The sequence below is a fragment of the Mobula hypostoma genome, chromosome 15 (assembly GCF_963921235.1).
Source record: "Mobula hypostoma chromosome 15, sMobHyp1.1, whole genome shotgun sequence".
Lineage (NCBI taxonomy): Eukaryota > Metazoa > Chordata > Chondrichthyes > Myliobatiformes > Myliobatidae > Mobula > Mobula hypostoma.
The window spans coordinates 74,905,951-74,929,746 of NC_086111.1; the positions used below are offsets into that span (position 1 = coordinate 74,905,951).

At 52.1% G+C, this 23,796-nt stretch overlaps 1 protein-coding gene across 1 annotated transcript in view; it reads left to right on the forward strand.

Annotated features, from left to right (window-relative positions):
- Positions 1-23,796, forward strand: part of LOC134356988 (laminin subunit beta-2-like) — a 142,483-nt gene that overhangs the window by 38,731 nt on the left and 79,956 nt on the right. Inside the window, exons 6-9 of the mRNA XM_063068281.1 lie at positions 1,673-1,736; positions 9,509-9,711; positions 10,290-10,410; positions 17,780-17,968. Coding sequence (XP_062924351.1) covers positions 1,673-1,736; positions 9,509-9,711; positions 10,290-10,410; positions 17,780-17,968 — 577 coding nt within the window. The remainder of the gene's footprint in view (positions 1-1,672; positions 1,737-9,508; positions 9,712-10,289; positions 10,411-17,779; positions 17,969-23,796) is intronic.

Below are 23,796 nucleotides of genomic sequence, written 5' to 3' on the forward strand. Positions count from 1 at the left end.
TGTTCCTGCAGGTTAACCTTCTGTGATTGTTGTACAAGGGCACCAGGTCCCTGTGAACAGCAACATCGTTCAGCCTCTCACTTTTCAAACAATGTCAAGCACATCCTCCCGTTTTTACAGCCACGATCATGGAGCAGACCATTCAGTCCATCTACTGCATGCTGACAGGGTTGCCCAGCGAGAGAGTTCCATCTGCCCTCGAGACCCCCTGCAATCCATGTACTTACCCAGATGGCTGTTAATTGCTAATGTCTCCGTCTCCACCAGTATCTCCAGCAGCTCTTTCCAAATACACACCACCTTCTGCGTGAAGAAGCTGCCCCTTTTCAATCTCAAACCTCTGCTTGCTTTTCACGCCCCCTCTCTGTAAAAAAGAGCGTGTCTGTGCCACTCAGGGTCTTGTGGACCTCCACCAGGTCAGCCCTCAATCTCCGACGTACCAGCGGGTCCATGCAACCACCTTGTAAATCAGGCTCCCAGTGCACTCAACATCTTTTCTAGCTTAATAACACCTTTCTTATAGCAGGCTGACAAAAGCAATGCTCAGTGTAGCCTCACCAGTGACTTGAACACCTGCACCATAACATCGCGACGCCTGTGTCAGTGCCCTGACCGATGCTTGCCAAACTAAACAACCAAGGCAGTTTGCACTTCACTGCCCGTTAAAAATGTGCTTGGTAGCAGTTGAGGTAGCAGAGGTATGGAAATTTTCCCATGCCCCCCCCACAACAGTTCTCAGTGAAACGTGCCTGGGGGCGGAACAGGAGACTGGGGTGTAAGGGGGAATCTCGGGTGGGTCGGGGGAATGGACTGGAGGTGATACAGGAGACTGGGGTGTAAGGGGGAATCTCGGGTGGGTTGGGGGAATGGACTGGAGGTGAGACAGGAGACTGGGGTGTAAGGGGGAATCTCGGGTGGGTCGGGGGAATGGACTGGAGGTGATACAGGAGACTGGGGTGTAAGGGGGAATCTCGGGTGGGTCGAGGGAATGGACTGGAGGTGAGACAGGAGACTGGGGTGTAAGGGGGAATCTCGGGTGGGTCGGGGGAATGGACTGGAGGTGAGACAGGAGACTGGGGTGTAAGGGGGAATCTCGGGTGGGTCGGGGGAATGGACTGGAGGTGATACAGGAGACTGGGGTGTAAGGGGGAATCTCGGGTGGGTCGGGGGAATGGACTGGAGGTGATACAGGAGACTGGGGTGTAAGGGGGAATCTCGGGTGGGTCGGGGGAATGGACTGGAGGTGATACAGGAGACTGGGGTGTAAGGGGGAATCTCGGGTGGGTCGGGGGAATGGACTGGAGGTGATACAGGAGACTGGGGTGTAAGGGGGAATCTCGGGTGGGTCGGGGGAATGGACTGGAGGTGAGACAGGAGACTGGATATAAGGGGGAGTCTCGGGTGGGTCGGGGGAATGGACTGGAGGTGAGACAGGAGACTGGATATAAGGAGGATCTCGGGTGGGTCGGGAAGTTGGGAGGAGATGGGAAGATGAGGACGTACCTGGGAGATCATGGGGAGAGGTTTGGAGAAGAGGGGAGAGCCTGGTGTGGGGAGCTCTGCGGGAGGGAAGTTTCCATGAGGAGGGGAGGGGAGGGGCTGTGGGGTGGAACGTTCTGGCCGTCTGTTCTCGATGGTCCCTGTCTGATGGGAGGAAATTTGTCCTTACCAGGTGATCTACAGGGTGTTGGACCCTGCCATTCCCATCCATGATCCCTACAGCCCTCGCATACAGAGTAAGTCCGAATGGTGACACCCTGGTTCCGAGCTACCGAGGTCGAGGAGGAGGTCTGGAACGGAGGGGCAGTGAGGAGGAGAGGAGGAGGGGGAGGGAGGAGGTCTGGAAGGGAGGAAGGGAGGAGGTCTGGAACGGAGGGGGAGGGAGGATATCTGGAAAGGAGGAAGGGAGGAGGTCTGGAACGGAGGGGGAGGGAGAATATCTGGAAGGGAGGAAGGGAGGAGGTCTGGAAGGGAGGGGGAGGGAGAGGGAGGGAGGAGGTCTGGAAGGGAGGGGGAGGGAGAATATCTGGAAGGGAGGAAGGGAGGAGGTCTGGAAGGGAGGGGGAGGGAGAGGGAGGGAGGAGGTCTGGAAGGGAGGGTGAGGGAGGGAGGAGGTCTGGAAGGGAGGGGAGGGAGAGGGAGGGAGGAGGTCTGGAAGGGAAGGGGAGGGAGAGGGAGGGAGGAGGTCTGGAAGGGAGGGGGGGGGAGGGAGGAGGTCTGGAAGGGAGGAAGGGAGGAGGTCTGGAAAGGAGAGGGAGGGAGAGGGAGGGAGGAGGTCTGGAAGGGAGGGGGAGGGAGGATATCTGGAAGGGAGGAAGGGAGGAGGTCTGGAAGGGAGAGGGAGGGAGAGGGAGGGAGGAGGTCTGGAAGGGAGGGGGAGGGAGAGGGAGGGAGGAGGTCTGGAAGGGAGGGGAGGGAGAGGGAGGGAGGAGGTCTGGAAGGGAAGGGGAGGGAGAGGGAGGGAGGAGGTCTGGAAGGGAGGGGAGGGAGGGAGGAGGTCTGGAAGGGAGAGGGAGGGAGGTCTGGAAGGGAGGGGGAGGGAGAGGGAGGGAGGTCTGGAAGGGGGAGGGAGAGGGAGGGAGGAGGTCTGGAAGGGAGGGGGAGGGAGAGGGAGGGAGGAGGTTGGAAGGGAGGGGGAGGGAGGGAGGAGGTCTGGAAGGGAGGGGGAGGGAGGAGGTCTGGAAGGGAGGGGGAGGGAGGAGGTCTGGAAGGGAGGGGGAGGGAGAGGGAGGGAGGAGATCTGGAAGGGAGGGGGAGGGAGAGGGAGGGAGGAGGTCTGGAAGGGAGGGGAGGGAGAGGGAGGGAGGAGGTCTGGAAGGGGGGAGGGAGAGGGAGGGAGGAGGTTGGAAGGGAGGGAGAGGGAGGGAGGAGGTCTGGAAGGGAGGGGGAGGGAGAGGGAGGGAGGAGATCTGGAAGGGAGGGGGAGGGAGAGGGAAGGAGGAGGTCTGGAAGGGAGGGGGAGGGAGGGAGGAGGTCTGGAAGGGAGGGGGAGGGAGAGGGAGGGAGGAGGTCTGGAAGGGAGGGGGAGGGAGGGAGGAGGTCTGGAAGGGAGGGGGAGGGAGAGGGAGGGAGGAGGTCTGGAAGGGAGGGGGAGGGAGGGAGGAGGTCTGGAAGGGAGGAGGAGGGAGAGGGAGGGAGGAGGTCCGGAAGGGAAGGGGAGGGAGAGGGAGGGAGGAGGTCTGGAAGGGAGAGGGAGGGAGGAGATCTGGAAGGGAGGGGGAGGGAGAGGGAGGGAGGAGGTCTGGAAGGGAGGGGGAGGGAGGGAGGAGGTCTGGAAGGGAGGGGGAGGGAGAGGGAGGGAGGAGGTCTGGAAGGGAGGGGGAGGGAGGGAGGAGGTCTGGAAGGGAGGGGGAGGGAGAGGGAGGGAGGAGGTCCGGAAGGGAAGGGGAGGGAGAGGGAGGGAGGAGGTCTGGAAGGGAGGGGGAGGGAGAGGGAGGGAGGAGGTCTGGAAGGGAGGGAGAGGGAGGGAGGAGGTCCGGAAGGGAGGGGGAGGGAGAGGGAGGGAGGAGGTCCGGAAGGGAAGGGGAGGGAGAGGGAGGGAGGAGGTCCGGAAGGGAGGGGGAGGGAGAACACATGGATGAGAACCCACATCAGAGAGCTGTGGGAGCCGGCTTCACAATTCAGGGTGAGACGTGAATCATAATCAGGTGTCTTGTCACCGACGACGTATGTTGTGAAATTTGTTATTTTCTGGCAGTACTACAGTGGAAGGATAAAACAATTATTATAATTTACCGTAAAAATATATTAAAAATACATGTAAGAGGTTACTTTGCCTCAGGGCACCGTGGTTGAGATTAGTGTAGTTTGAAACATTGGGCGAATGCCTCATTTGTGTTCACAACCAACTCAGTCTAAGCATGACCAACGGGAGATTCTGCAGATGCAGGAAATCCAAGCAACACATGTAAAGTGCTGCAGGAACTCAACAGGCCAGGATGCATCTGTGGAAAAGAGTAAACAGTCGACGTTTCAGGCCGACACCCTTCATCAGGACTGGGAAAAGGAGATTAGAAGACAGAGCAAGAGGGTTGGGGGAGGAGAGGAAGAAATACAAGAGTTGGTGACAGGTGGGGTGGGAGTGGGAGAGGTGAAGTAAAGAGCTGGGAAATTGATTGATGAAAGAGATAAAGGGCTGGAGAAGGGGGGAATCTGACAGGAGAGGACAGAAGGCCATGGGAGAAAGAAAAGGGGGAGGAGCACCAGAGGGAGGTGATCGGCAGGCAAGGAGATAAGGTGAGCGAGGGAAAAGGGAATGGGGAATGGTGAAGGGGGGGCTATTATTGGAAGTTTGAAAAATCGATGTTCATGCCATCGGGGTGGAGGCTTCCTAGATGGAATATAAGGTGTTGTTGCTACAACCTGAGTGTGGCCTCATCGTGACAGTACAGAGGGCCGTGGACTGACATGTCAGAATGGGAATGGGAAGTAGAATTGAAATAGAGGCCACTGGGAGATGCGGATTTTTCTGGTGGACAGAGTGTAGGTGCCCGGTGAAACGCTGCCCCTCAGGATGTACAGAGTATAGGTGCTCACAGTGTGGTGCCCTCTACACTGGCGCGTGCTCATTTGGTGCTCACAGTGTGGTACGCTCTACACTGGAGAGCAGGCTCGAGCTGGGTGAGGGCCCCCCTGCTCCGTCCACGGGCGTGACACTGTTGGCCCCCCTGCACTGTTCTAACGACGTTCATGGAAGATTGAGGAGCAACGCCATCTTCTGTTACAAACGTCGATACTTGGTAGAGAATTCCTCAGCCTCTGTCGTTCATTCTCTCCCTCTCTCATGCAGACTCTCTAAGAGACTCTGTCACCTCTCTTGCACCCGCACCCCTGGCAGTGTGTTCCACACCCCCACCATTTGTCCTGCACACCTCCTTTCAACTTCTCTTCACCTTATTTGCATGCCCTCTCTTACTAAACATTTCCACCTCGGGAAACAGATACTCCCTGTCTACTCTGTCGATGCCTCTGATAACCTTATAAACCTCTGTCAGATTTCCCCTCAGGCTCCAGCACTCGTGAGAAAACAGCCTGAGTTTGTCGAAGCTCTCATAGCAGCACATGCCCTGTAATCCAGGCAGCATCCTGGTAAACCTCTTCTGCACCCTCCCCAAAGCCTCGACATCCTTTCTGTAATGGGCCAGTCAGAACTGTGCGCTATACTCCAGATGTGGGATAACTAGAGTTTTATACAACTGCAACACAACTTCCTGTCTATGGTCCTGGACCTCCAAGCTCGCTCTGCTCATAAACACTGTTAAGAGTCTTGCTGTCACCAGTGGATCGACACTTTATATTTGATCCAGCAAGTTGCAACACCTCACATCTATCCGGGTTAATCTCCGTCTGCCATTTCTCCGCCAATATCTGCAACTGATCTTTGGCAGTCTTCTACACTCCCCTCCGTCACCAGGATCAAGTGGTGCAAGAAAGCAGCCTTCCCCTGTCTTCCTGAGGGCAGTTAGGGACATTCGATACACAGGCAATTAATATTTCTTTATCTGATTAACTCGTTCATTTTTCCCTTCCTCAAAGATCTCCAGCTCTTCTGTAGTGTTTGCAGATCTCCAGCCACACACTCTGTACGTTTCTTTCCTCTCTGGTGTTGGAAGCTGGGCCAAGGTCTTCAGTTACTGAATCATAGCTCCCTGGAGCCACTCCTCCAACATAAACAAATACCAATACCAAGCACTTCAACCTCTCCCCGCCTCTCAGAAGCTTTAAATTACTACCAGTTTCTGTGCTTCTCTCTAGGCAAACTTGCATTTTCATGGACTGTTGCCCAACATGTCTATGCAGAGAGTGGTTGGAATTCACTGATGGAGGGGAGGTGGGGACAGAGCCCCGGGGTTCTGAGCAGGCATTTGTGTCAACAGTTTGGGAAAATAATTTGTGGGGTTGCTGGAGGAAGCACAGGGAAATGGCAAAGCTCAACTTGAGGCTGACAGAGACTTGTTGGACCAAACAGCTTGTAATAATTTTATGATTCTCTCTTAAGAGAGGTGGTAACTATGGAGGGGATCCATAACTATTAATCATTGGGCTGGAGATCATCTTTTCTGTCTGGTTCTTACAGTTACAGTATCATGTGAAGTAGGACATCATTGAGTGTGAGGCATGATGGATTCTAGATTCAGTCTTTCAGCATGGCAACACTGTCACATACTGCCCACCTCTGGAAGCTTTGGGCAGGGTGCATTCCTCAGCCTGCCGTCAGGAAGTAACTCTGAAATCCTCAGCCTGCCGTCAGGAAGTAACTCTGAAATCCTGAGCCTGTTGTCAGGAAGTAACTCTGAAATCCTCAGCCTGCCGTCAGGAAGTAACTCTGAAATCCTCAGCCTGCCGTCAGGAAGTAACTCTGAAATCCTCAGCCTGTTGTCAGGAAGTAACTGCAAGTGTTGTGGGTTTAGCCACAGCAGAAGGAAGTGGTCAGTCATTTTTGGTGCCAAGGCCCAATTCCTGTCCACATCACAGACCCTCAGTGAGGTTGGCAGTACAAAAGGGAATTCAAAGAGCCTTTGCTAACAAACCAAATCTCAAAATCCTGATGAACTATAGCCGCTGTCGTGGTTGTGCCAACGTGGTGCGCCCAGGAAGACAAAACTGCTCACCCATTTCACTGCTGACCAATGATCAGAATCGGTGTGTGTCCACGGAAGGAGGCGTCGTAGCATAGTGGTTATCGTAACACTTTACGTGGGCAGCAATTCATGATCACCGCTTCATTCCCACCACAGACTGACAGGAGTTTGTTCGTTCTCCCCCTGACTGCATGCGTTTCCTCCGTGTGCTCCAGATTACCCTCACATTCCAAGGGTGGACTGTGTCGGTCGTCGACACGACGATACTTTCACTCTGTGTCCTCGGACTGTGTTAGTCATTGACTCGGGTGATACTTTTCACTTCATGTTTTGATGTTTTGATGTACGTGTCATTGATAAAGCTAACTGCTCTGTGTTACATAGAACATAGAATAGTACAGCACAGTACAGGCCCACATTGTTGTGCTGACCCTCAAACCCTGCCTCCCGTATAACCCCCCACTTTAAATTCCTCCATATACCTGTCTAGTAGTCTCTTAAACTTCACTAGTGTATCTGCCTCCACCACTGACGCAGGCAGTGCATTCCACGCACCAACCACTCTCTGAGTAAAAAACCTTCCTCTAATATCCCCCTTGAACTTCCCACCCCTTACCTTAAAGCCATGTCCTCTTGTATTGAGCAGTGGTGCCCTGGGGAAGAGGCGCTGGCTATCCACTCTATCTATTCCTCTTATTATCTTGTACACCTCTATCATGCCTCCTCTCACCCTCCTTCTCTCCAAAGAGTAAAGCCCTAGCTCCCTTAATCTCTGATCATAATGCATAATGCATCAGTTACTTGGCCTTGCTGAGTGTGTGCAATCTAAACAAAACACTCAGAATAGGTGTGAATTGATTGTAATAAATCAGGAAATCACATCAGGAAACGAGCAATGGCTGATGTTGAAGGGACAAATTATTCAAAGTACAATGTATTCCTTTCAGGTGTGGGCAGCAGGAAAGGTGGCTGTAGACAAGGTACAGATTGTGTTAGATCAAAGGGAATGACCAAGGAGCAGGAAGGCTGGAGAATGGCGTAACCTCAGTTCCTCGGAGAGGATCGGACATTGAAAAGGAAAAGAAAGTCAGAATGTGAGGAGCAGACACACAAAGAAGAAGGAACTTCATGGGATGTTTAGAAAGGACAAGTTGATCAGAGCCTTAGGGACTGGGGAGCAATGATCAAATCTATTTGCTGTTTCTGATGAGGTGATGGAGAGATGCGTCTGTCCTGCTTGTATGAGTGGCTTCACCCCCTTCCCTGCACCCCGCTCACTCTTTGACCAGCATCACATTTATGTCAACGATTTGGATGATGGAATTGATGGCTTTTTTGCAAAGTTTGCAGACGATATGAAGATAGGTGGAGGGACAGATTGTTTTGAGGAAGCGGAGAGGCTACAGAAGGACTTGGACAGGTTAGGAGAATGGGCAAAGAAGTGGCAGATGGAATACAGTGTCGGGAAGTGTATTAAAGGTTTAAAGATCCATTTTATTATCGAAGTATGTGTACAGAATACAACTCTGAGATTTGTCTTCACCAGATAGCCATAGGATACAGAAAACACTAGAAGTAGCTGAAAGAAAGACATCGATTCCCCCGCACGAAAAAAGAAAGAAAAACTCGCAAACCCTGGATCCCCTCAACCCCTCCCTCACACAGAAACTAGTAGATCACCCACGTGGAGAAACAAGAACATCAAACCCTAAACACCAGTCCACTATTCAGCAACGAGAAAGAATAGGTGAGAACATGAGAAAAAAGCACAGAACTGAGAGATACCTATAGGAACTACAGTCCAATCCAGACATCCCAAAATTTCCCTCCGAGGGCAGCAACTCGAACCAGTGGGCCCTCCGAGGGAAGGAACTCGAACCAGTAGACCCTCCGAGGGAAGGAACTCGAACCAGTAGACCCTCCGAGGGAAGCAACTCGAACCAGCAGACCCTCCGAGGGAAACAACTGGAACCAGTGGCCCTCTTGAGGGCATCGACACAAACCACCAGCCCCTCAAGGGCAGCAACTCTGGTCATGCATGTTGGTGGAAGAAATGAGAGAATAGAGAGAAAACACAAAACAAAACCTGAGGTGCACAGGGCCTTGGGAGTCCTTGTGCAGGATTCCCGAAAGGCTAACTTGCAGATTGAGTCTGCGGTGAGGAAAGCAAATGCAATGTTAGCATTCATTTCAAGAGGACTTTACAAAGCTTTGGTGAGGCCTCACTCGGTATTGGGAGCAGTTTTATGTCCCCTGTCTTACAAATGATGTGCTGAAACTAGAGCAGGTTCAAAGGGGGTTCACAAAAATGATTCCAGGATTGAATGGCTTGTCATATGAAGAGCATTTGATGGCTCTGGGCCTGTACTCACTAGAATTCAGAAGAATGAGGGGTGACCTCATTGAAAACTATTGAATGGTGAAAGGCCTTGATAGAGTGGATGTGGAGAGGATGATTCCTGTTGTGGGAGAGTCTAAGACCAGAGGACACAGGCTCAGAATAGAGGGGTGTCCTTTTAGAATGGAAATGAGGGGGAATTTCTGCCAGAGAGTGGTGAATCTGTGGAATTCTTTGCCACAGGCAGCTGTGGAAGCCAAGTCTTTACGTATATTTAAGGCAGAGGTTGATAGATTCTTGATTGGACAGGGCATGTAGGAATATGGGGAGAAGGCAGGAGATTGGGGCAGAGAGGAAAATTGGATCAGCCATGATGAAATGACAGAACAGACTGGATGGGCCAAACAGCCTAATTTTGCTCCTATATTTTATGGTCTTATGATAACCAGCACCTGATTACCTAGTAGTCACCATGTTGCTGTTTGTGAGATCTTGCTGTACGTTGGGCAGGTGTGAGGTGGCACAGGGTCTGTTGCTCCTGTAAAGTCCCTGGTTGCCCCTCCCTCTCACTGTTCTCCTCTCGTTGAAGATCTGCTGAAGATCACCAACTTGCGGGTAAACTTCACCAAGCTGCGCACGCTGGGCGATAACCTGCTGGACTCGCGCCACGAGATTAAGGAGAAGTATTACTACGCCGTGTATGAGCTGGTAATCCGGGGTAACTGCTTCTGCTACGGACACGCCAGTGAGTGTGCGCCCATCGCGGGCGTCCGAGGGGACATCGAAGGAATGGTATGCAGCTTCCTCCGCAAGTCGTCCGGACACAACACCGGGTCACTGACGTAGAACACTACACCACAGTGCAGGCCCTTTGCCCCACAATGTTGTGCCAACCTATTAACCTTCTCTAAAATCAATCTAGCCCTTCCCTCCTACACAGCCTCCATTTTTCTATCATCCATGTGCCTGTCTGAGAGTCTCTTAAATGTCCCTAATATACCTGCCTCTCCCACCATTGCCCGGGACAGTGTTCCAAGTCTGTGTGAAAAATCTACATTTGGCATTCCCCCCCCCCATACTTTCCTCCAGTTTAAAATTATGCCCCCTCATATTAGCCATTTTCACCCTGGGGGGAAAGTCCCTCGAGCTACTGTATGTCTCTTATCATCTTGTATACCTGTATCGAGATATCGCTGGGGAAGGGTTATCACCAACGCTGGGGGACACCAGGATTACAAAGCTGATCTAATCAGAGGGTCAAATCCAGCAGGTCTGTTGTTAAAGATGATGTTTCTAACACCAAGTCTATGAAGGGTTGTGTCTCGGTGCTCGGCATCGTTGGGTCTGAGCGGCAGTCTCTTCTGTGGTAGGTCCACGGGAGGTGCGTTTGCAAGCACAACACCAATGGGTTGAACTGCGAGAAATGTGACGACTTTTATAACGAGCTGCCCTGGAAACCGGCCCAGGATCGGAACACCAATGCCTGCAAGCGTAAGTGTGAGCACACGGGTCTACGATGGGCAAGGCAGTGAACACTTGTCCTTGTCACTGTGGGTGTGTGTCAGTGTGAGTGTATGGGTGTGTATCTCTGTGTGTGGGTGCCTCTGGATGTGTATCTGTGTGAGTGTGTGTGTGTCAGTGTGTGAGTGAGTGTGTGTGTGTCAGTGTGTGTGTGTGTGTGTGTGTGTGTCAGTGTGTGTGCATGTCTGTGTCAGTGTGTGAGTGAGTGTGTGTGTCAGTGTGTGTGTGTGTCAGTGTGTGAGTGAGTGTGTGTGTCAGTGTGTGAGTGAGTGTGTGTCTGTGTCAATGTGTGAGTGTGTGTGTCTGTGTCAGTGTGTGAGTGAGTGTGTGTCTGTGTCTGTGAGTGTGTGTGTCTGTGTGAGTGTGTAAGTGTGTGTGTCAGTGTGTGAGTGTGTGTGTGTGTGTCAGTGTGTGAGTGAATGTGTGTCTGTTTCAGTGTGTGAGTGTGTGTGTCTGTGTCAGTGTGTGAGTGAGTGTGTGTGTGTGTGTGTGTGTCAGTGTGTGTGTGAGTGTGTGTGTGTGTCAGTGTGTGAGTGAGTGTGTGTGTCAGTGTGTGAGTGTGTGTCTGTGTCAGTGTGTGAGTGAGTGTGTGTGTGTCAGTGTGTGAGTGAGTGTGTGTGTCTGTGTCAGTGTGTGTGTGTTAGTGTGTGAGTGTGTGTGTGTCAGTGTGTGAGTGAGTGTGTGTGTCAGTGTGTGAGTGTGTGTCTGTGTCAGTGTGTGAGTGTGTGTGTCTGTGTGAGTGTGTAAGTGTGTGTGTGTGTCAGTGTGTGTGTGTGTGTGTCAGTGTGTGAGTGAATGTGTGTCTGTGTCAGTGTGTGAGTGTGTGTGTCTGTGTCAGTGTGTGAGTGAGTGTGTGTGTGAGTGTGTGTGTGTCAGTGTGTGTGTCAGTGTGTGTGTGTCAGTGTGTGAGTGAGTGTGTGTGTCAGTGTGTGAGTGTGTGTCTGTGTCAGTGTGTGAGTGAGTGTGTGTGTGTGTGTCAGTGTGTGAGTGTGTGTGTGTGTGTCAGTGTGTGAGTGAGTGAGTGTGTGTGTGTCAGTGTGTGAGTGTGTGTCTGTGTCAGTGTGTGAGTGATGTGTGTGTGTTAGTGTGTGAGTGTGTGTGTCAGTGTGTGAGTGAGTGTGTGTGTCAGTGTGTGAGTGTGTGTCTGTGTCAGTGTGTGAGTGTGTGTGTCTGTGTCAGTGTGTGAGTGAGTGTGTGTCTGTGTCAGTGTGTGAGTGTGTGAGTGTGTAAGTGTGTGTGTGTGTCAGTGTGTGAGTGTGTGTGTGTGTCAGTGTGTGAGTGAATGTGTGTCTGTGTCAGTGTGTGAGTGTGTGTGTCTGTGTCAGTGTGTGAGTGAGTGTGTGTGTCAGTGTGTGAGTGTGTGTCTGTGTCAGTGTGTGAGTGAGTGTGTGTGTGTGTCAGTGTGTGAGTGAGTGTGTGTGTCTGTGTCAGTGTGTGTGTGTTAGTGTGTGAGTGTGTGTCTGTGTCAGTGTGTGAGTGTGTGTGTGTGTGTCAGTGTGTGAGTGAGTGAGTGTGTGTGTGTCAGTGTGTGAGTGTGTGTCTGTGTCAGTGTGTGAATGATGTGTGTGTGTTAGTGTGTGAGTGTGTGTGTGTCAGTGTGTGAGTGAGTGTGTGTGTGTCAGTGTGTGAGTGTGTGTCTGTGTCAGTGTGTGAGTGAGTGTGTGTGTGTTAGTGTGTGAGTGTGTGTGTGTCAGTAAGTGTGTGAGTGTGTCAGTGTGAGTGTGTATGTGTCTCTGTGAGTGTCAGTGTGTGTGAGTGTGTCTGTGTGAGTGTGTGTGTGTGTCAGTGTGTGAGTGTGTGTCTGTGTCAGTGTGTGAGTGAGTGTGTGTGTGTGAGTGTGTGTGTGTCAGTAAGTGTGTGAGTGTGTCAGTGTGAGTGTGTGTGTGTGAATGGGTCTGTGTCAGTGAGTGTCAGTGTGTGTGTCTCTGTGAGTGTCAGTGTGTGTGAGTGTGTCCGTGTGAGTGTGTGTGTGTCTCTGTGAGTGTCAGTGTGTGTGTGTGTCCGTGTGAGTGTGTGTGTGTCTCTGTGAGTGTCAGTGTGTGTGAGTGTGTGTGTGTGTCTCTGTGAGTGTCAGTGTGTGTGAGTGTGTCCGTGTGAGTGTGTGTGTGTCTCTGTGAGTGTCAGTGTGTGTGAGTGTGTGTGTGTCTCTGTGAGTGTCAGTGTGTGTGAGTGTGTGTGTGTGTCTCTGTGAGTGTCAGTGTGTGTGTGTGTCCGTGTGAGTTTGTGTGTGTCTCTGTGAGTGTCAGTGTGTGTGAGTGTGTGTGTGTCTCTGTGAGTGTCAGTGTGTGTGAGTGTGTCCGTGTGAGTGTGTGTGTGTCTCTGTGAGTGTCAGTGTGTGTGAGTGTGTGTGTGTCTCTGTGAGTGTCAGTGTGTGTGTGTGTCCGTGTGAGTGTGTGTGTGTCTCTGTGAGTGTCAGTGTGTGTGTCTCTGTGAGTGTCAGTGTGTGTGAGTGTGTCCGTGTGAGTGTGTGTGTGTCTCTGTGAGTGTCAGTGTGTGTGAGTGTGTGTGTGTCTCTGAGTGTCAGTGTGTGTGTCTCTGTGAGTGTCAGTGTGTGTGTGTGTCCGTGTGAGTGTGTGTGTGTCTCTGTGAGTGTCAGTGTGTGTGAGTGTGTGTGTGTGTCTCTGTGAGTGTCAGTGTGTGTGAGTGTGTCCGTGTGAGTGTGTGTGTGTCTCTGTGAGTGTCTGTGTGTGTGAGTGTGTGTGTGTCTCTGTGAGTGTCAGTGTGTGTGAGTGTGTGTGTGTGTCTCTGTGAGTGTCAGTGTGTGTGTGTGTCCGTGTGAGTGTGTGTGTCTCTGTGAGTGTCAGTGTGTGTGAGTGTGTCTGTGTGAGTGTGTGTGTGTCAGTGTGTGAGTGTGTGTCTGTGTCAGTGTGTGAGTGAGTGTGTGTGTGTGTGAGTGTGTGTGTGTCAGTAAGTGTGTGAGTGTGTGTGTGTGAATGGGTCTGTGTCAGTGAGTGTCAGTGTGTGTGAGTGTGTGTGTGTCTCTGTGAGTGTCAGTGTGTGTGAGTGTGTCCGTGTGAGTGTGTGTGTGTCTCTGTGAGTGTCAGTGTGTGTGAGTGTGTGTGTGTCTCTGAGTGTCAGTGTGTGTGAGTGTCTCTGTGAGTGTCAGTGTGTGTGTGTGTCCGTGTGAGTGTGTGTGTGTCTCTGTGAGTGTCAGTGTGTGTGAGTGTGTGTGTGTGTCTCTGTGAGTGTCAGTGTGTGTGAGTGTGTCCGTGTGAGTGTGTGTGTGTCTCTGTGAGTGTCAGTGTGTGTGAGTGTGTGTGTGTCTCTGTGAGTGTCAGTGTGTGTGAGTGTGTGTGTGTGTCTCTGTGAGTGTCAGTGTGTGTGTGTGTCCGTGTGAGTGTGTGTGTCTCTGTGAGTGTCAGTGTGTGTGAGTGTGTCTGTGTGAGTGTGTGTGTGTCAGTGTGTGAGTGAGTGTGTGTGTGTCAGTGTGTGTGTGTGTGTGTGTGTCAGTGTGTGTGCATGTCTGTGTCAGTGTGTGAGTGAGTGTGTGTGTCAGTGTGTGTGTGTGTCAGTGTGTGAGTGAGTGTGTGTGTGAGTGTGTGTGTGTCAGTGTGTGAGTGAGTGTGTGTCTGTGTCAATGTGTGAGTGTGTGTGTCTGTGTCAGTGTGTGAGTGAGTGTGTGTCTGTCTGTGAGTGTGTGTGTCTGTGTGAGTGTGTAAGTGTGTGTGTCAGTGTGTGAGTGTGTGTGTGTGTGTCAGTGTGTGAGTGAATGTGTGTCTGTTTCAGTGTGTGAGTGTGTGTGTCTGTGTCAGTGTGTGAGTGAGTGTGTGTGTGAGTGTGTGTGTCAGTGTGTGTGTGAGTGTGTGTGTGTGTCAGTGTGTGAGTGAGTGTGTGTGTCAGTGTGTGAGTGTGTGTCTGTGTCAGTGTGTGAGTGAGTGTGTGTGTGTCAGTGTGTGAGTGAGTGTGTGTGTCTGTGTCAGTGTGTGTGTGTTAGTGTGTGAGTGTGTGTGTGTCAGTGTGTGAGTGAGTGTGTGTGTCAGTGTGTGAGTGTGTGTCTGTGTCAGTGTGTGAGTGTGTGTGTCTGTGTGAGTGTGTAAGTGTGTGTGTGTGTCAGTGTGTGAGTGAATGTGTGTCTGTGTCAGTGTGTGAGTGTGTGTGTCTGTGTCAGTGTGTGAGTGAGTGTGTGTGTGAGTGTGTGTGTGTCAGTGTGTGTGTCAGTGTGTGTGTGTCAGTGTGTGAGTGAGTGTGTGTGTCAGTGTGTGAGTGTGTGTCTGTGTCAGTGTGTGAGTGAGTGTGTGTGTGTGTGTGTCAGTGTGTGAGTGAGTGTGTGTGTCTGTGTCAGTGTGTGTGTGTTAGTGTGTGAGTGTGTGTCTGTGTCAGTGTGTGAGTGTGTGTGTGTGTGTCAGTGTGTGAGTGAGTGAGTGTGTGTGTGTCAGTGTGTGAGTGTGTGTCTGTGTCAGTGTGTGAGTGATGTGTGTGTGTTAGTGTGTGAGTGTGTGTGTCAGTGTGTGAGTGAGTGTGTGTGTCAGTGTGTGAGTGTGTGTCTGTGTCAGTGTGTGAGTGTGTGTGTCTGTGTCAGTGTGTGAGTGAGTGTGTGTCTGTGTCAGTGTGTGAGTGTGTGTGTCTGTGTGAGTGTGTAAGTGTGTGTGTGTCAGTGTGTGAGTGTGTGTGTGTGTCAGTGTGTGAGTGAATGTGTGTCTGTGTCAGTGTGTGAGTGTGTGTGTCTGTGTCAGTGTGTGAGTGAGTGTGTGTGTGAGTGTGTGTGTGTCAGTGTGTGTGTCAGTGTGTGTGTGTGTGTCAGTGTGTGAGTGAGTGTGTGTGTCAGTGTGTGAGTGTGTGTCTGTGTCAGTGTGTGAGTGAGTGTGTGTGTGTGTCAGTGTGTGAGTGAGTGTGTGTGTCTGTGTCAGTGTGTGTGTGTTAGTGTGTGAGTGTGTGTCTGTGTCAGTGTGTGAGTGTGTGTGTGTGTCAGTGTGTGAGTGAGTGAGTGTGTGTGTGTCAGTGTGTGAGTGTGTGTCTGTGTCAGTGTGTGAATGATGTGTGTGTGTTAGTGTGTGAGTGTGTGTGTGTCAGTGTGTGAGTGAGTGTGTGTGTGTCAGTGTGTGAGTGTGGGTCTGTGTCAGTGTGTGAGTGAGTGTGTGTGTGTGTTAGTGTGTGAGTGTGTGTGTGTCAGTAAGTGTGTGAGTGTGTCAGTGTGAGTGTGTATGTGTCTCTGTGAGTGTCAGTGTGTGTGTGTGTGTCAGTGTGTGAGTGTGTGTGTCTCTGTGAGTGTCAGTGTGTGTGAGTGTGTCTGTGTGAGTGTGTGTGTGTGTCAGTGTGTGAGTGTGTGTCTGTGTCAGTGTGTGAGTGAGTGTGTGTGTGTGAGTGTGTGTGTGTCAGTAAGTGTGTGAGTGTGTCAGTGTGAGTGTGTGTGTGTGAATGGGTCTGTGTCAGTGAGTGTCAGTGTGTGTGTCTCTGTGAGTGTCAGTGTGTGTGAGTGTGTCCGTGTGAGTGTGTGTGTGTCTCTGTGAGTGTCAGTGTGTGTGAGTGTGTGTGTGTGTCTCTGTGAGTGTCAGTGTGTGTGTGTGTCCGTGTGAGTGTGTGTGTGTCTCTGTGAGTGTCAGTGTGTGTGAGTGTGTGTGTGTGTCTCTGTGAGTGTCAGTGTGTGTGAGTGTGTCCGTGTGAGTGTGTGTGTGTCTCTGTGAGTGTCAGTGTGTGTGAGTGTGTGTGTGTCTCTGTGAGTGTCAGTGTGTGTGAGTGTGTGTGTGTGTCTCTGTGAGTGTCAGTGTGTGTGTGTGTCCGTGTGAGTGTGTGTGTCTCTGTGAGTGTCAGTGTGTGTGAGTGTGTCTGTGTGAGTGTGTGTGTGTCAGTGTGTGAGTGTGTGTCTGTGTCAGTGTGTGAGTGAGTGTGTGTGTGTGTGAGTGTGTGTGTGTCAGTAAGTGTGTGAGTGTGTGTGTGTGAATGGGTCTGTGTCAGTGAGTGTCAGTGTGTGTGAGTGTGTGTGTGTCTCTGTGAGTGTCAGTGTGTGTGAGTGTGTCCGTGTGAGTGTGTGTGTGTCTCTGTGAGTGTCAGTGTGTGTGAGTGTGTGTGTGTCTCTGTGAGTGTCAGTGTGTGTGAGTGTGTGTGTGTGTCTCTGTGAGTGTCAGTGTGTGTGTGTGTCCGTGTGAGTGTGTGTGTGTCTCTGTGAGTGTCAGTGTGTGTGAGTGTGTGTGTGTGTCTCTGTGAGTGTCAGTGTGTGTGAGTGTGTGTGTGTGTCTCTGTGAGTGTCAGTGTGTGTGAGTGTGTCCGTGTGAGTGTGTGTGTGTCTCTGTGAGTGTCAGTGTGTGTGAGTGTGTGTGTGTCTCTGTGAGTGTCAGTGTGTGTGAGTGTGTCCGTGTGAGTGTGTGTGTGTCTCTGTGAGTGTCAGTGTGTGTGAGTGTGTGTGTGTCTCTGTGAGTGTCAGTGTGTGTGAGTGTGTGTGTGCATCATGCAGCCCAGATTTAAATAACAACATGCTTGTCCTACAACCGTATCTCGTGTCCGTGCTGTCCCACTCATTGAAACGTGTCCCCATCCACCTGTCCTGGCTCCTGAGGACTGTGCATGTCTGAATACAATCGCCCCTCGTTTGCCACACGCCAGGCACCTCTGCACCATGCCAGCATGTGTGGGCTGTTCCAGCTCAGGCATAAGGGCCGGCTGCTGGGGGGGGAACGGGGAGAGGGGATTGGGGGGGAACGGGGAGAGGGGAGAGGAATTCCTCACGGAGTGGAGAACGTTATGAAGGGAGCTGCTTGGGGGGGGAACAGGGAGAGGGGATTGGGGGGGAATGAGGAGAGGGGAGAGGGGTTCCTCACAGAGTGGACAGCTTTACAAAGGGAGCTGCTGGGGGGGGGAACGGGGAGAGGAGCTGGGGGGGAGAATGGGGAGAGGGGTTCCTCACAGAGTGGAGAGTGTAACGAAGGGAGCTGCTTTGGGGGGGGGAATGGGGAGAGGGGAGAGGGGTTCCTCACAGAGTGGAGAGTGTAACGAAGGGAGCTGCTTTGGGGGGGGTAATGGGGAGTGGGGAGAGGGGTTCCTCACAGAGTGGAGAGTGTTACGAAGGGAGCTGCTTTGAGGGGGAATGGGGAGTGGAGCTTGGGGGGGGAATGGGGAGAGGGGAGAGGGGTTCCTCACGGAGTGGAGAGTGTTGAGAAGGGAGCTGCTGGGGGGGGGAATGGGGAGAGGAGATTGGGGGGGAATGGGGAGAGGGGAGAGGGGTTCCTCACAGAGTGGACAGCTTTACAAAGGGAGCTGCTGGGGGGGGGAACGGGGAGAGGAGCTGGGGGGGAATGGGGAGAGGGGTTCCTCACAGAGTGGAGAGTGTTGAGAAGGGAGCTGCTGGGGGGGGGGTGCGGGGAGAGGGGTGCTTTGCAGATCTGCTGTAATCTGCCCGTGTTTCCAGGATGTAACTGCAATAGCCACTCCAACCGGTGTCACTTCGACATGGCGGTGTACTTGGCCACGGGGAACGTGAGCGGCGGTGTTTGTGACGACTGTCTCCACAACACCATGGGCAGGAACTGCGAGATGTGCAAGCCCTTCTACTACCAGGACCCGAACCGGGACATCCGCGACCCCAGAGCCTGTGTCCGTGAGTTCGGAATGGGACTGTGGGGTGCTGGGAACTGTGTGGTCATGCTGGGTTTGGGGGAGCAGCGTTTCCTGCGAGTTCTGGCCTGTTGTTACTGTGACTGAGGAGGAGCGCATCTGGGGGACTGAGGAATTAGTCCAGTATAGCAACAGGCTATTCGATCCATCGTATTGGTGGTGACCATGACTCCACACTGAACTGATCCCATCCAAATGTACGTGCTCCTTATTCCTTCTTCCCCGTCTGCTCACGCGTCAGTCTATCGTTTCTGTTTTCCACCTCCCCTGGTGGTACATTTCAGGTACCCACTACTCTGTGAGTAAAGAAAATACTTGACTCGTGATCCTCCATTAAATATCCCCCCCAATTTAAAATCATGCTCTCTGGTATTGGGCATTTCAACCCTGGCAAACAGATACTCTCTGCCCACTCCATCTGTGCCTTTCATAATCTTATAAACCTCTGGCAGATCTCCCTTCAGTCTCCGATGCTCCAGTGAAAAGAATCCAAACTCTCCCTGGAGTTGGGGAGCCTCTTGTGCACCCTCTCGAAAACCGCCATACCCTTTGGGTAAGGGGGTGACCAGAACTGAGTACCATACCCCAGGCGTGGCCTGACTTGCCACGGCCAGTGAAGGCAGATGTGCTGTACGGCTTCTCCACCACTCTGTCTGCTCGTGTTGTGCCGCAGGGCCTGCACCCCAGCGACGCACCTCTCCACAGCCTGTCAGTTCCCCCTTATTTTTAACCTCCCAAAATGTAAAATGCCAACCTTGTCTGGATTAAACTCCCAACAGCCCAGTCCTCTTGTCCAAATCGGTAACGCACGTCGCAAAACGCAAACATTCCGGCAGTGAACCCTGCGGTGTGCCACCGATGACGGACCCCCACTGGAAGTGGGCCTGATCCCATTTCCCCACTTCCGGGGCATAGACTGAGCCGTCTGGAACAATTGCTTCTGACAACAGTGAAAGTGTACCCAATGAACCCACTGAATTCCTCAGTTACTCTATTACCGTCATCTGTGCCAAGGAATACCATCCATACGAACCATTTTAATACACAGTCATTGAGATAGTGTGAGGGAAATCAATAACAGAATGCAGAATAGAGTGTTCCAGTTACAGAGAGAATGCAGTGCGGGCAGGCAATGGGGTGCAAGGCCGTAACGAGGTAGATTGTGAGGACACAGTTGCATCTCGTACTGCTAGGGACTCGTTCACCAGTCTCATACCGGTGGGGTAGAAGCTGTCCTTCAGCCTGGTGGGATGTGCTTTCAGGCTTTTGTATCTGCTGCCCGATGGGACGGGGAGAAGAGAGAAGGGAGAAGGTCCGGGGTGGGTGGGGTCTTTGATGCCAGCTGCTTTACCAAGACAGTGAGGAGTGCGGGCAGAGTCCGTGCAGGGAGGGGTGCGGGCAGAGTCCAGCAGGGGAGACTGGCCCCGTGACATGCTGAGCTGTGTCATCCTGATAAAAGTTCTCGGCCGAAACTTTGACTCTTTATTCCACTCCAGAGGTGCTTCTTCACCTGCTGAGTTCTGCCAGCATTTTAAGACAAAAAGGCCACAGGACATAGGAGAATTAGGCCATTCAGCCCATCGAGTCTGCTCTGCCATTCCATCATGGCTGATTTATTATCCCTCTCAACCCCATTCTCCTGCCTCTGTCCATAACCTTTGGTGCCTTAATTAATCAAGAAGCTATCAACCTCTGCTTTAAATATACCCAATGACTTGGCTGCCACAGATGAATTCCACAGATTCACCAACCTCAGGCTAAAGAAATTTCTCCTCAATTCTGTTCCAAATGGATGTCCCTCAATTCTGAAGCTGAGCCCACTGAGACGTGATACACGCCACGGCCCACTGGGCAGTTCATCAGTAACTCACATTGCATCACACGGTAACGCGGTCCGAACCGAGATGTGATACATCACACGGCCCACTGGGCAGTTCGTCAGTAACTCACATTGCATCACACGGTAACGTGGTCTGCACAAGATGATATGTAGGTTCACACAGGAGAGTGGTGGGAAGGTCTGGGTGACTGTGGGAATCACTCAAGGCAGATTGGGAAGCTGATGTTGATGACTGTACTTGTACGCTGACCTCAGAAGACTGAGTTGTGTTGACAGATGTTACTCTGGGTTGCTGCGTAACCAGCAGATGTCAGGCTGGTGTGGGGACTTGGAGCCAGGACAAAGCGGTGCTGGATAACCACTTGTTGATGAAGTGTCAGCAATGTTCTTGGCTGTGTCCAGCATTTGCAGCTGACAGCTTCTCCCTCCGCCGAACAGCTGCACACATCTGGCTGTGCGGCTCCTTCCAGTCAGCCCAGAAAATCATAGCTTCGGGGGGCGGGGGGAGCGGACAGTGACTGAGGGGGAGAGGGGGGAGTGGATTGTTTCCTTTTCCCACTATTTCTCCCACTCCCATTCTGTTGGATGCACTCGAGCCCGTTGATGGTTGGGATGTGGGTGAGCATGGTTTTGTAGTTGTGGATTTGGGAGCAGGGAAGAATGGGGCTGCACTTCTCTTTCCTCGTAACACTCCCTTCCCCAGTCTCCAGGGTTGGCCGTATTATTTTTCCAGAGTGATGGACTTTTTGGTGACAATTCCCCAGGGGTGAGTTCAGACCCCACCAGACAGAAAGCTTGCCTTCCTCCTGGAAGAACAAATCCGAAACACAAGAGATTCTGCAGGTGATGGAAATGCAGAGCCAACACAGACTAATCGCTGGAGGAACTCAGGCGATCAGGCAGCATCTATGGAGAGGAATAAACAGTCGATAATGAAATAAACAGGTTATTTTCCCATTCTCCATTGTAGTTCCTCTGTCTCCTCACCGGCCCATCACTCCTCCTGTGTTTCCTCTCCCTCTTCCCTTTCTCCTCGGGTCCACTCTCATCTCCTTTCAGATGCCTTCTCCATCTCATTAGCTTTTCTACCTACCACCTCCCTTCTTATTGTAATCCCCCGCTCCCCCAGCCACTCACTTTCCCCCCTCCCCCAGGCACCCACTTTCCCCCTCCCCCAACCACCCTCTTTCCCCACTTTCCCCCCTCCCCCAGCCACCCACTTTCCCCCTCCCCAGGCACCCTCTTTCCCCACTTTCCCCCCTCCCCCAGCCACCCACTTTCCCCCTCCCCCAGCCACCCACTTTCCCCCTCCCCCAGGCACCCTCTTTCCCCACTTTCCCCCCTCCCCCAGGCACCCACTTTCCCCACTTTCCCCCTCCCCCAGACACCCACTTTCCCCCCTCCCCCAGGCACCCACTTTCCCCCTCCCCCAACCACCCTCTTTCCCCACTTTCCCCCCTCCCCCAGGCACCCACTATCCCCCTCCCCCAACCACCCTCTTTCCCCACTTCCCCCTCCCCCAGGCACCCACTTTCCCCCTCCCCCGGACTCAACTATCACCTGCCAGTTGTCCTCCTTCCCCTCCTCCCACCTTTTTTTTCCTGGTTTCTGCCCCCTTCCTTTCCATTCCTGACGAAGGGTCTCAGCCCAAAACATCGACTGTTTATTCCTCCCCACAGACGTTGCTTGACCTCCAGCATCTTGTGTGTGTTCCCTGGGAGAAGGGTGCAATGCCTTGGGAGTGTAGATATTCCGGGAAATGTACCACTAGGCATCAGCTCTCTGGACACACGGAATACAAACACATCATCTGGGCATTGCTCATTACATCGGGCTCTTTGTGCGAACGGTTCGAGGGAAGAGGTTGACAAACCCTCAGTTAAATGCGTAAACAAAGGAAATGTGAAGAGCAGCACACATCACAGTTGCTGGTGAACGCAGCAGGCCAGGCAGCATCTCTAGACACCCTCGGCCTGAAGCGTCAACTGTACCGCTTCCTAGAGATGCTGCCTGGCCTGCTGCGTTCACCAGCAACTGTGATGTGTGTTGCTTGAATTTCCAGCATCTGCAGGTTTCCTCAGAATGTGGAGAGGGTGAGTGATGGGAAGGTGAAAGAATTACTGCTATAAATATTACCTCTATTTATCACATGTACACCCAAACGTACGTTGAAACACTTCACAACACACACAAGGTACGAGAGGAACGCAGCAGGCCCGCCAGCATCTATGGAAAAGAGTAGAGTCGACGTTTCAGGCCGAGACCCTTCGTCAGGACTGGAGGGAAAAAGCTGAGGAGTAGATTTAAAAGGTGGGGTAGGGGAGAGAAACCCAGGAGCTGGGAAGTTGATTGGTGAAAGAGATACAGGGCTGGAGAAGGGGAAGTGTAACAGGAGAGGACAGAAGGCCATGGGAGAAAGGAAAGGGGGAGGAGCAGGCAATGGGCAGGCAAGGAGACAAGGCGAGAGAGGGAGAGGGGAATTGGGAATGGTGAAGGCGACGGAGCAAATCCATTACCGGAAGTTTAAGAAATCGATGTTTATGCCAACAGGTGGGAGGCTCCCCAGATGGAATATAAGGCGGTGTTCCCTATTCCCTATTCCCCTTTCCCTCTCCTTGCCCACACATTGCCTGCCACTGGTGCTCCTCACCCCTTTTCTGTCTTCTGTCGTCTCCGATTATACTTCCCCCGTATCTCTTTCACCAACTTCCCAGCTCTCTACTTCATCCATCCCCCTCCTGGCTTTACCTATCACCTGGTGTTCCTCTCTCACCCACCCCCACCTTTTAAATCTGCTTTTCATCTTTTTTTCTCCAGTCCTGCAGAGGGTTTTGGCCCAAAACATCAACTGTACACTTTTCCATAGATGCTGCCTGGCCTGCTGAGTTCATCCGGAATTTTGTGCGTGTTGCTTGGATTTCCAGCATCTGCAGATTTTCTCTTGTTTGTGATTGAAACACATTGCTTGTGCCAAAGACCAACACAGATTGAGGATGTGCGGGGGGTGGGGGTGGGCAGCCTGCAACTCTCACCACACGTCCAGCGCCAACATGGCATGCTCCCAAATCCGAAACCGGAGCACCTGAAGGAATCCTGCGCAGTCACAGAACGAACATACACAGTCCTTACAGGCACTGGTGAACTTAAACCCTGATTGATGGTCCTACGACACATTACGCCTCTGAGCCAGATTGAGAACAAGGCTGAATGATGGTTGATCACAGTTCATCTGTCCAAGGGAAATAAATCGAGAGAGCTGAACTTGGAATTCAGATACTAATCTCTCCAGTAATGGTGGTCGCAGTTTGTATCAGCCTAACTCCCCCGGCACAGGTTGGTGCAGGGAATCTGGTCAAAGGACCAGTTGCCATACTAAGTCCAGCCTCTCCTTCACCGCACACCACTGCCACCCCCACCTCCACTGACAGAATGACGAGGTTTATTATGAGGATAAATACAAACAGGCTTTTTCCACTGAGGATGGGTCAGACTAGAACTAGAAGCCATGTGTCAAGGGTCAAAGATGAAGTAGTTAGAAACATAGAGAGCCCAGAGCACAATACAGGCCCTTCGGCCCACAATGTAATGCCGAACATGTACTTTAAAAATTACCTAGGTTACCCATAGCCCTCTACTTTTCTAAGCTCCATGTACCTATCCAGGAGTCTCTTAAAAGACCCTATTGTATCCGCCTCCACCACCGTCGCCGGCAGCCCATTCCATGCACTCACCATTCTCTGTGTAAAAAAACTTACCCCTGACATCTCCTCTGCACCTACTTCCAAGCACTTTAAAACTATCCCTTCTCGTGTTAGCCATTTCATTCCTAGGAAAAAGCCTCTGACTACCCACATGATCAATGCCTCTCACCATCTTATACACCTCTATCAGGTCACCTCTCATCCTCCGTCGCTCCAAGGAGAAAAGGCCGAGTTCACTCAACTTATTCTCATAAGGCATGCTCCCCAATC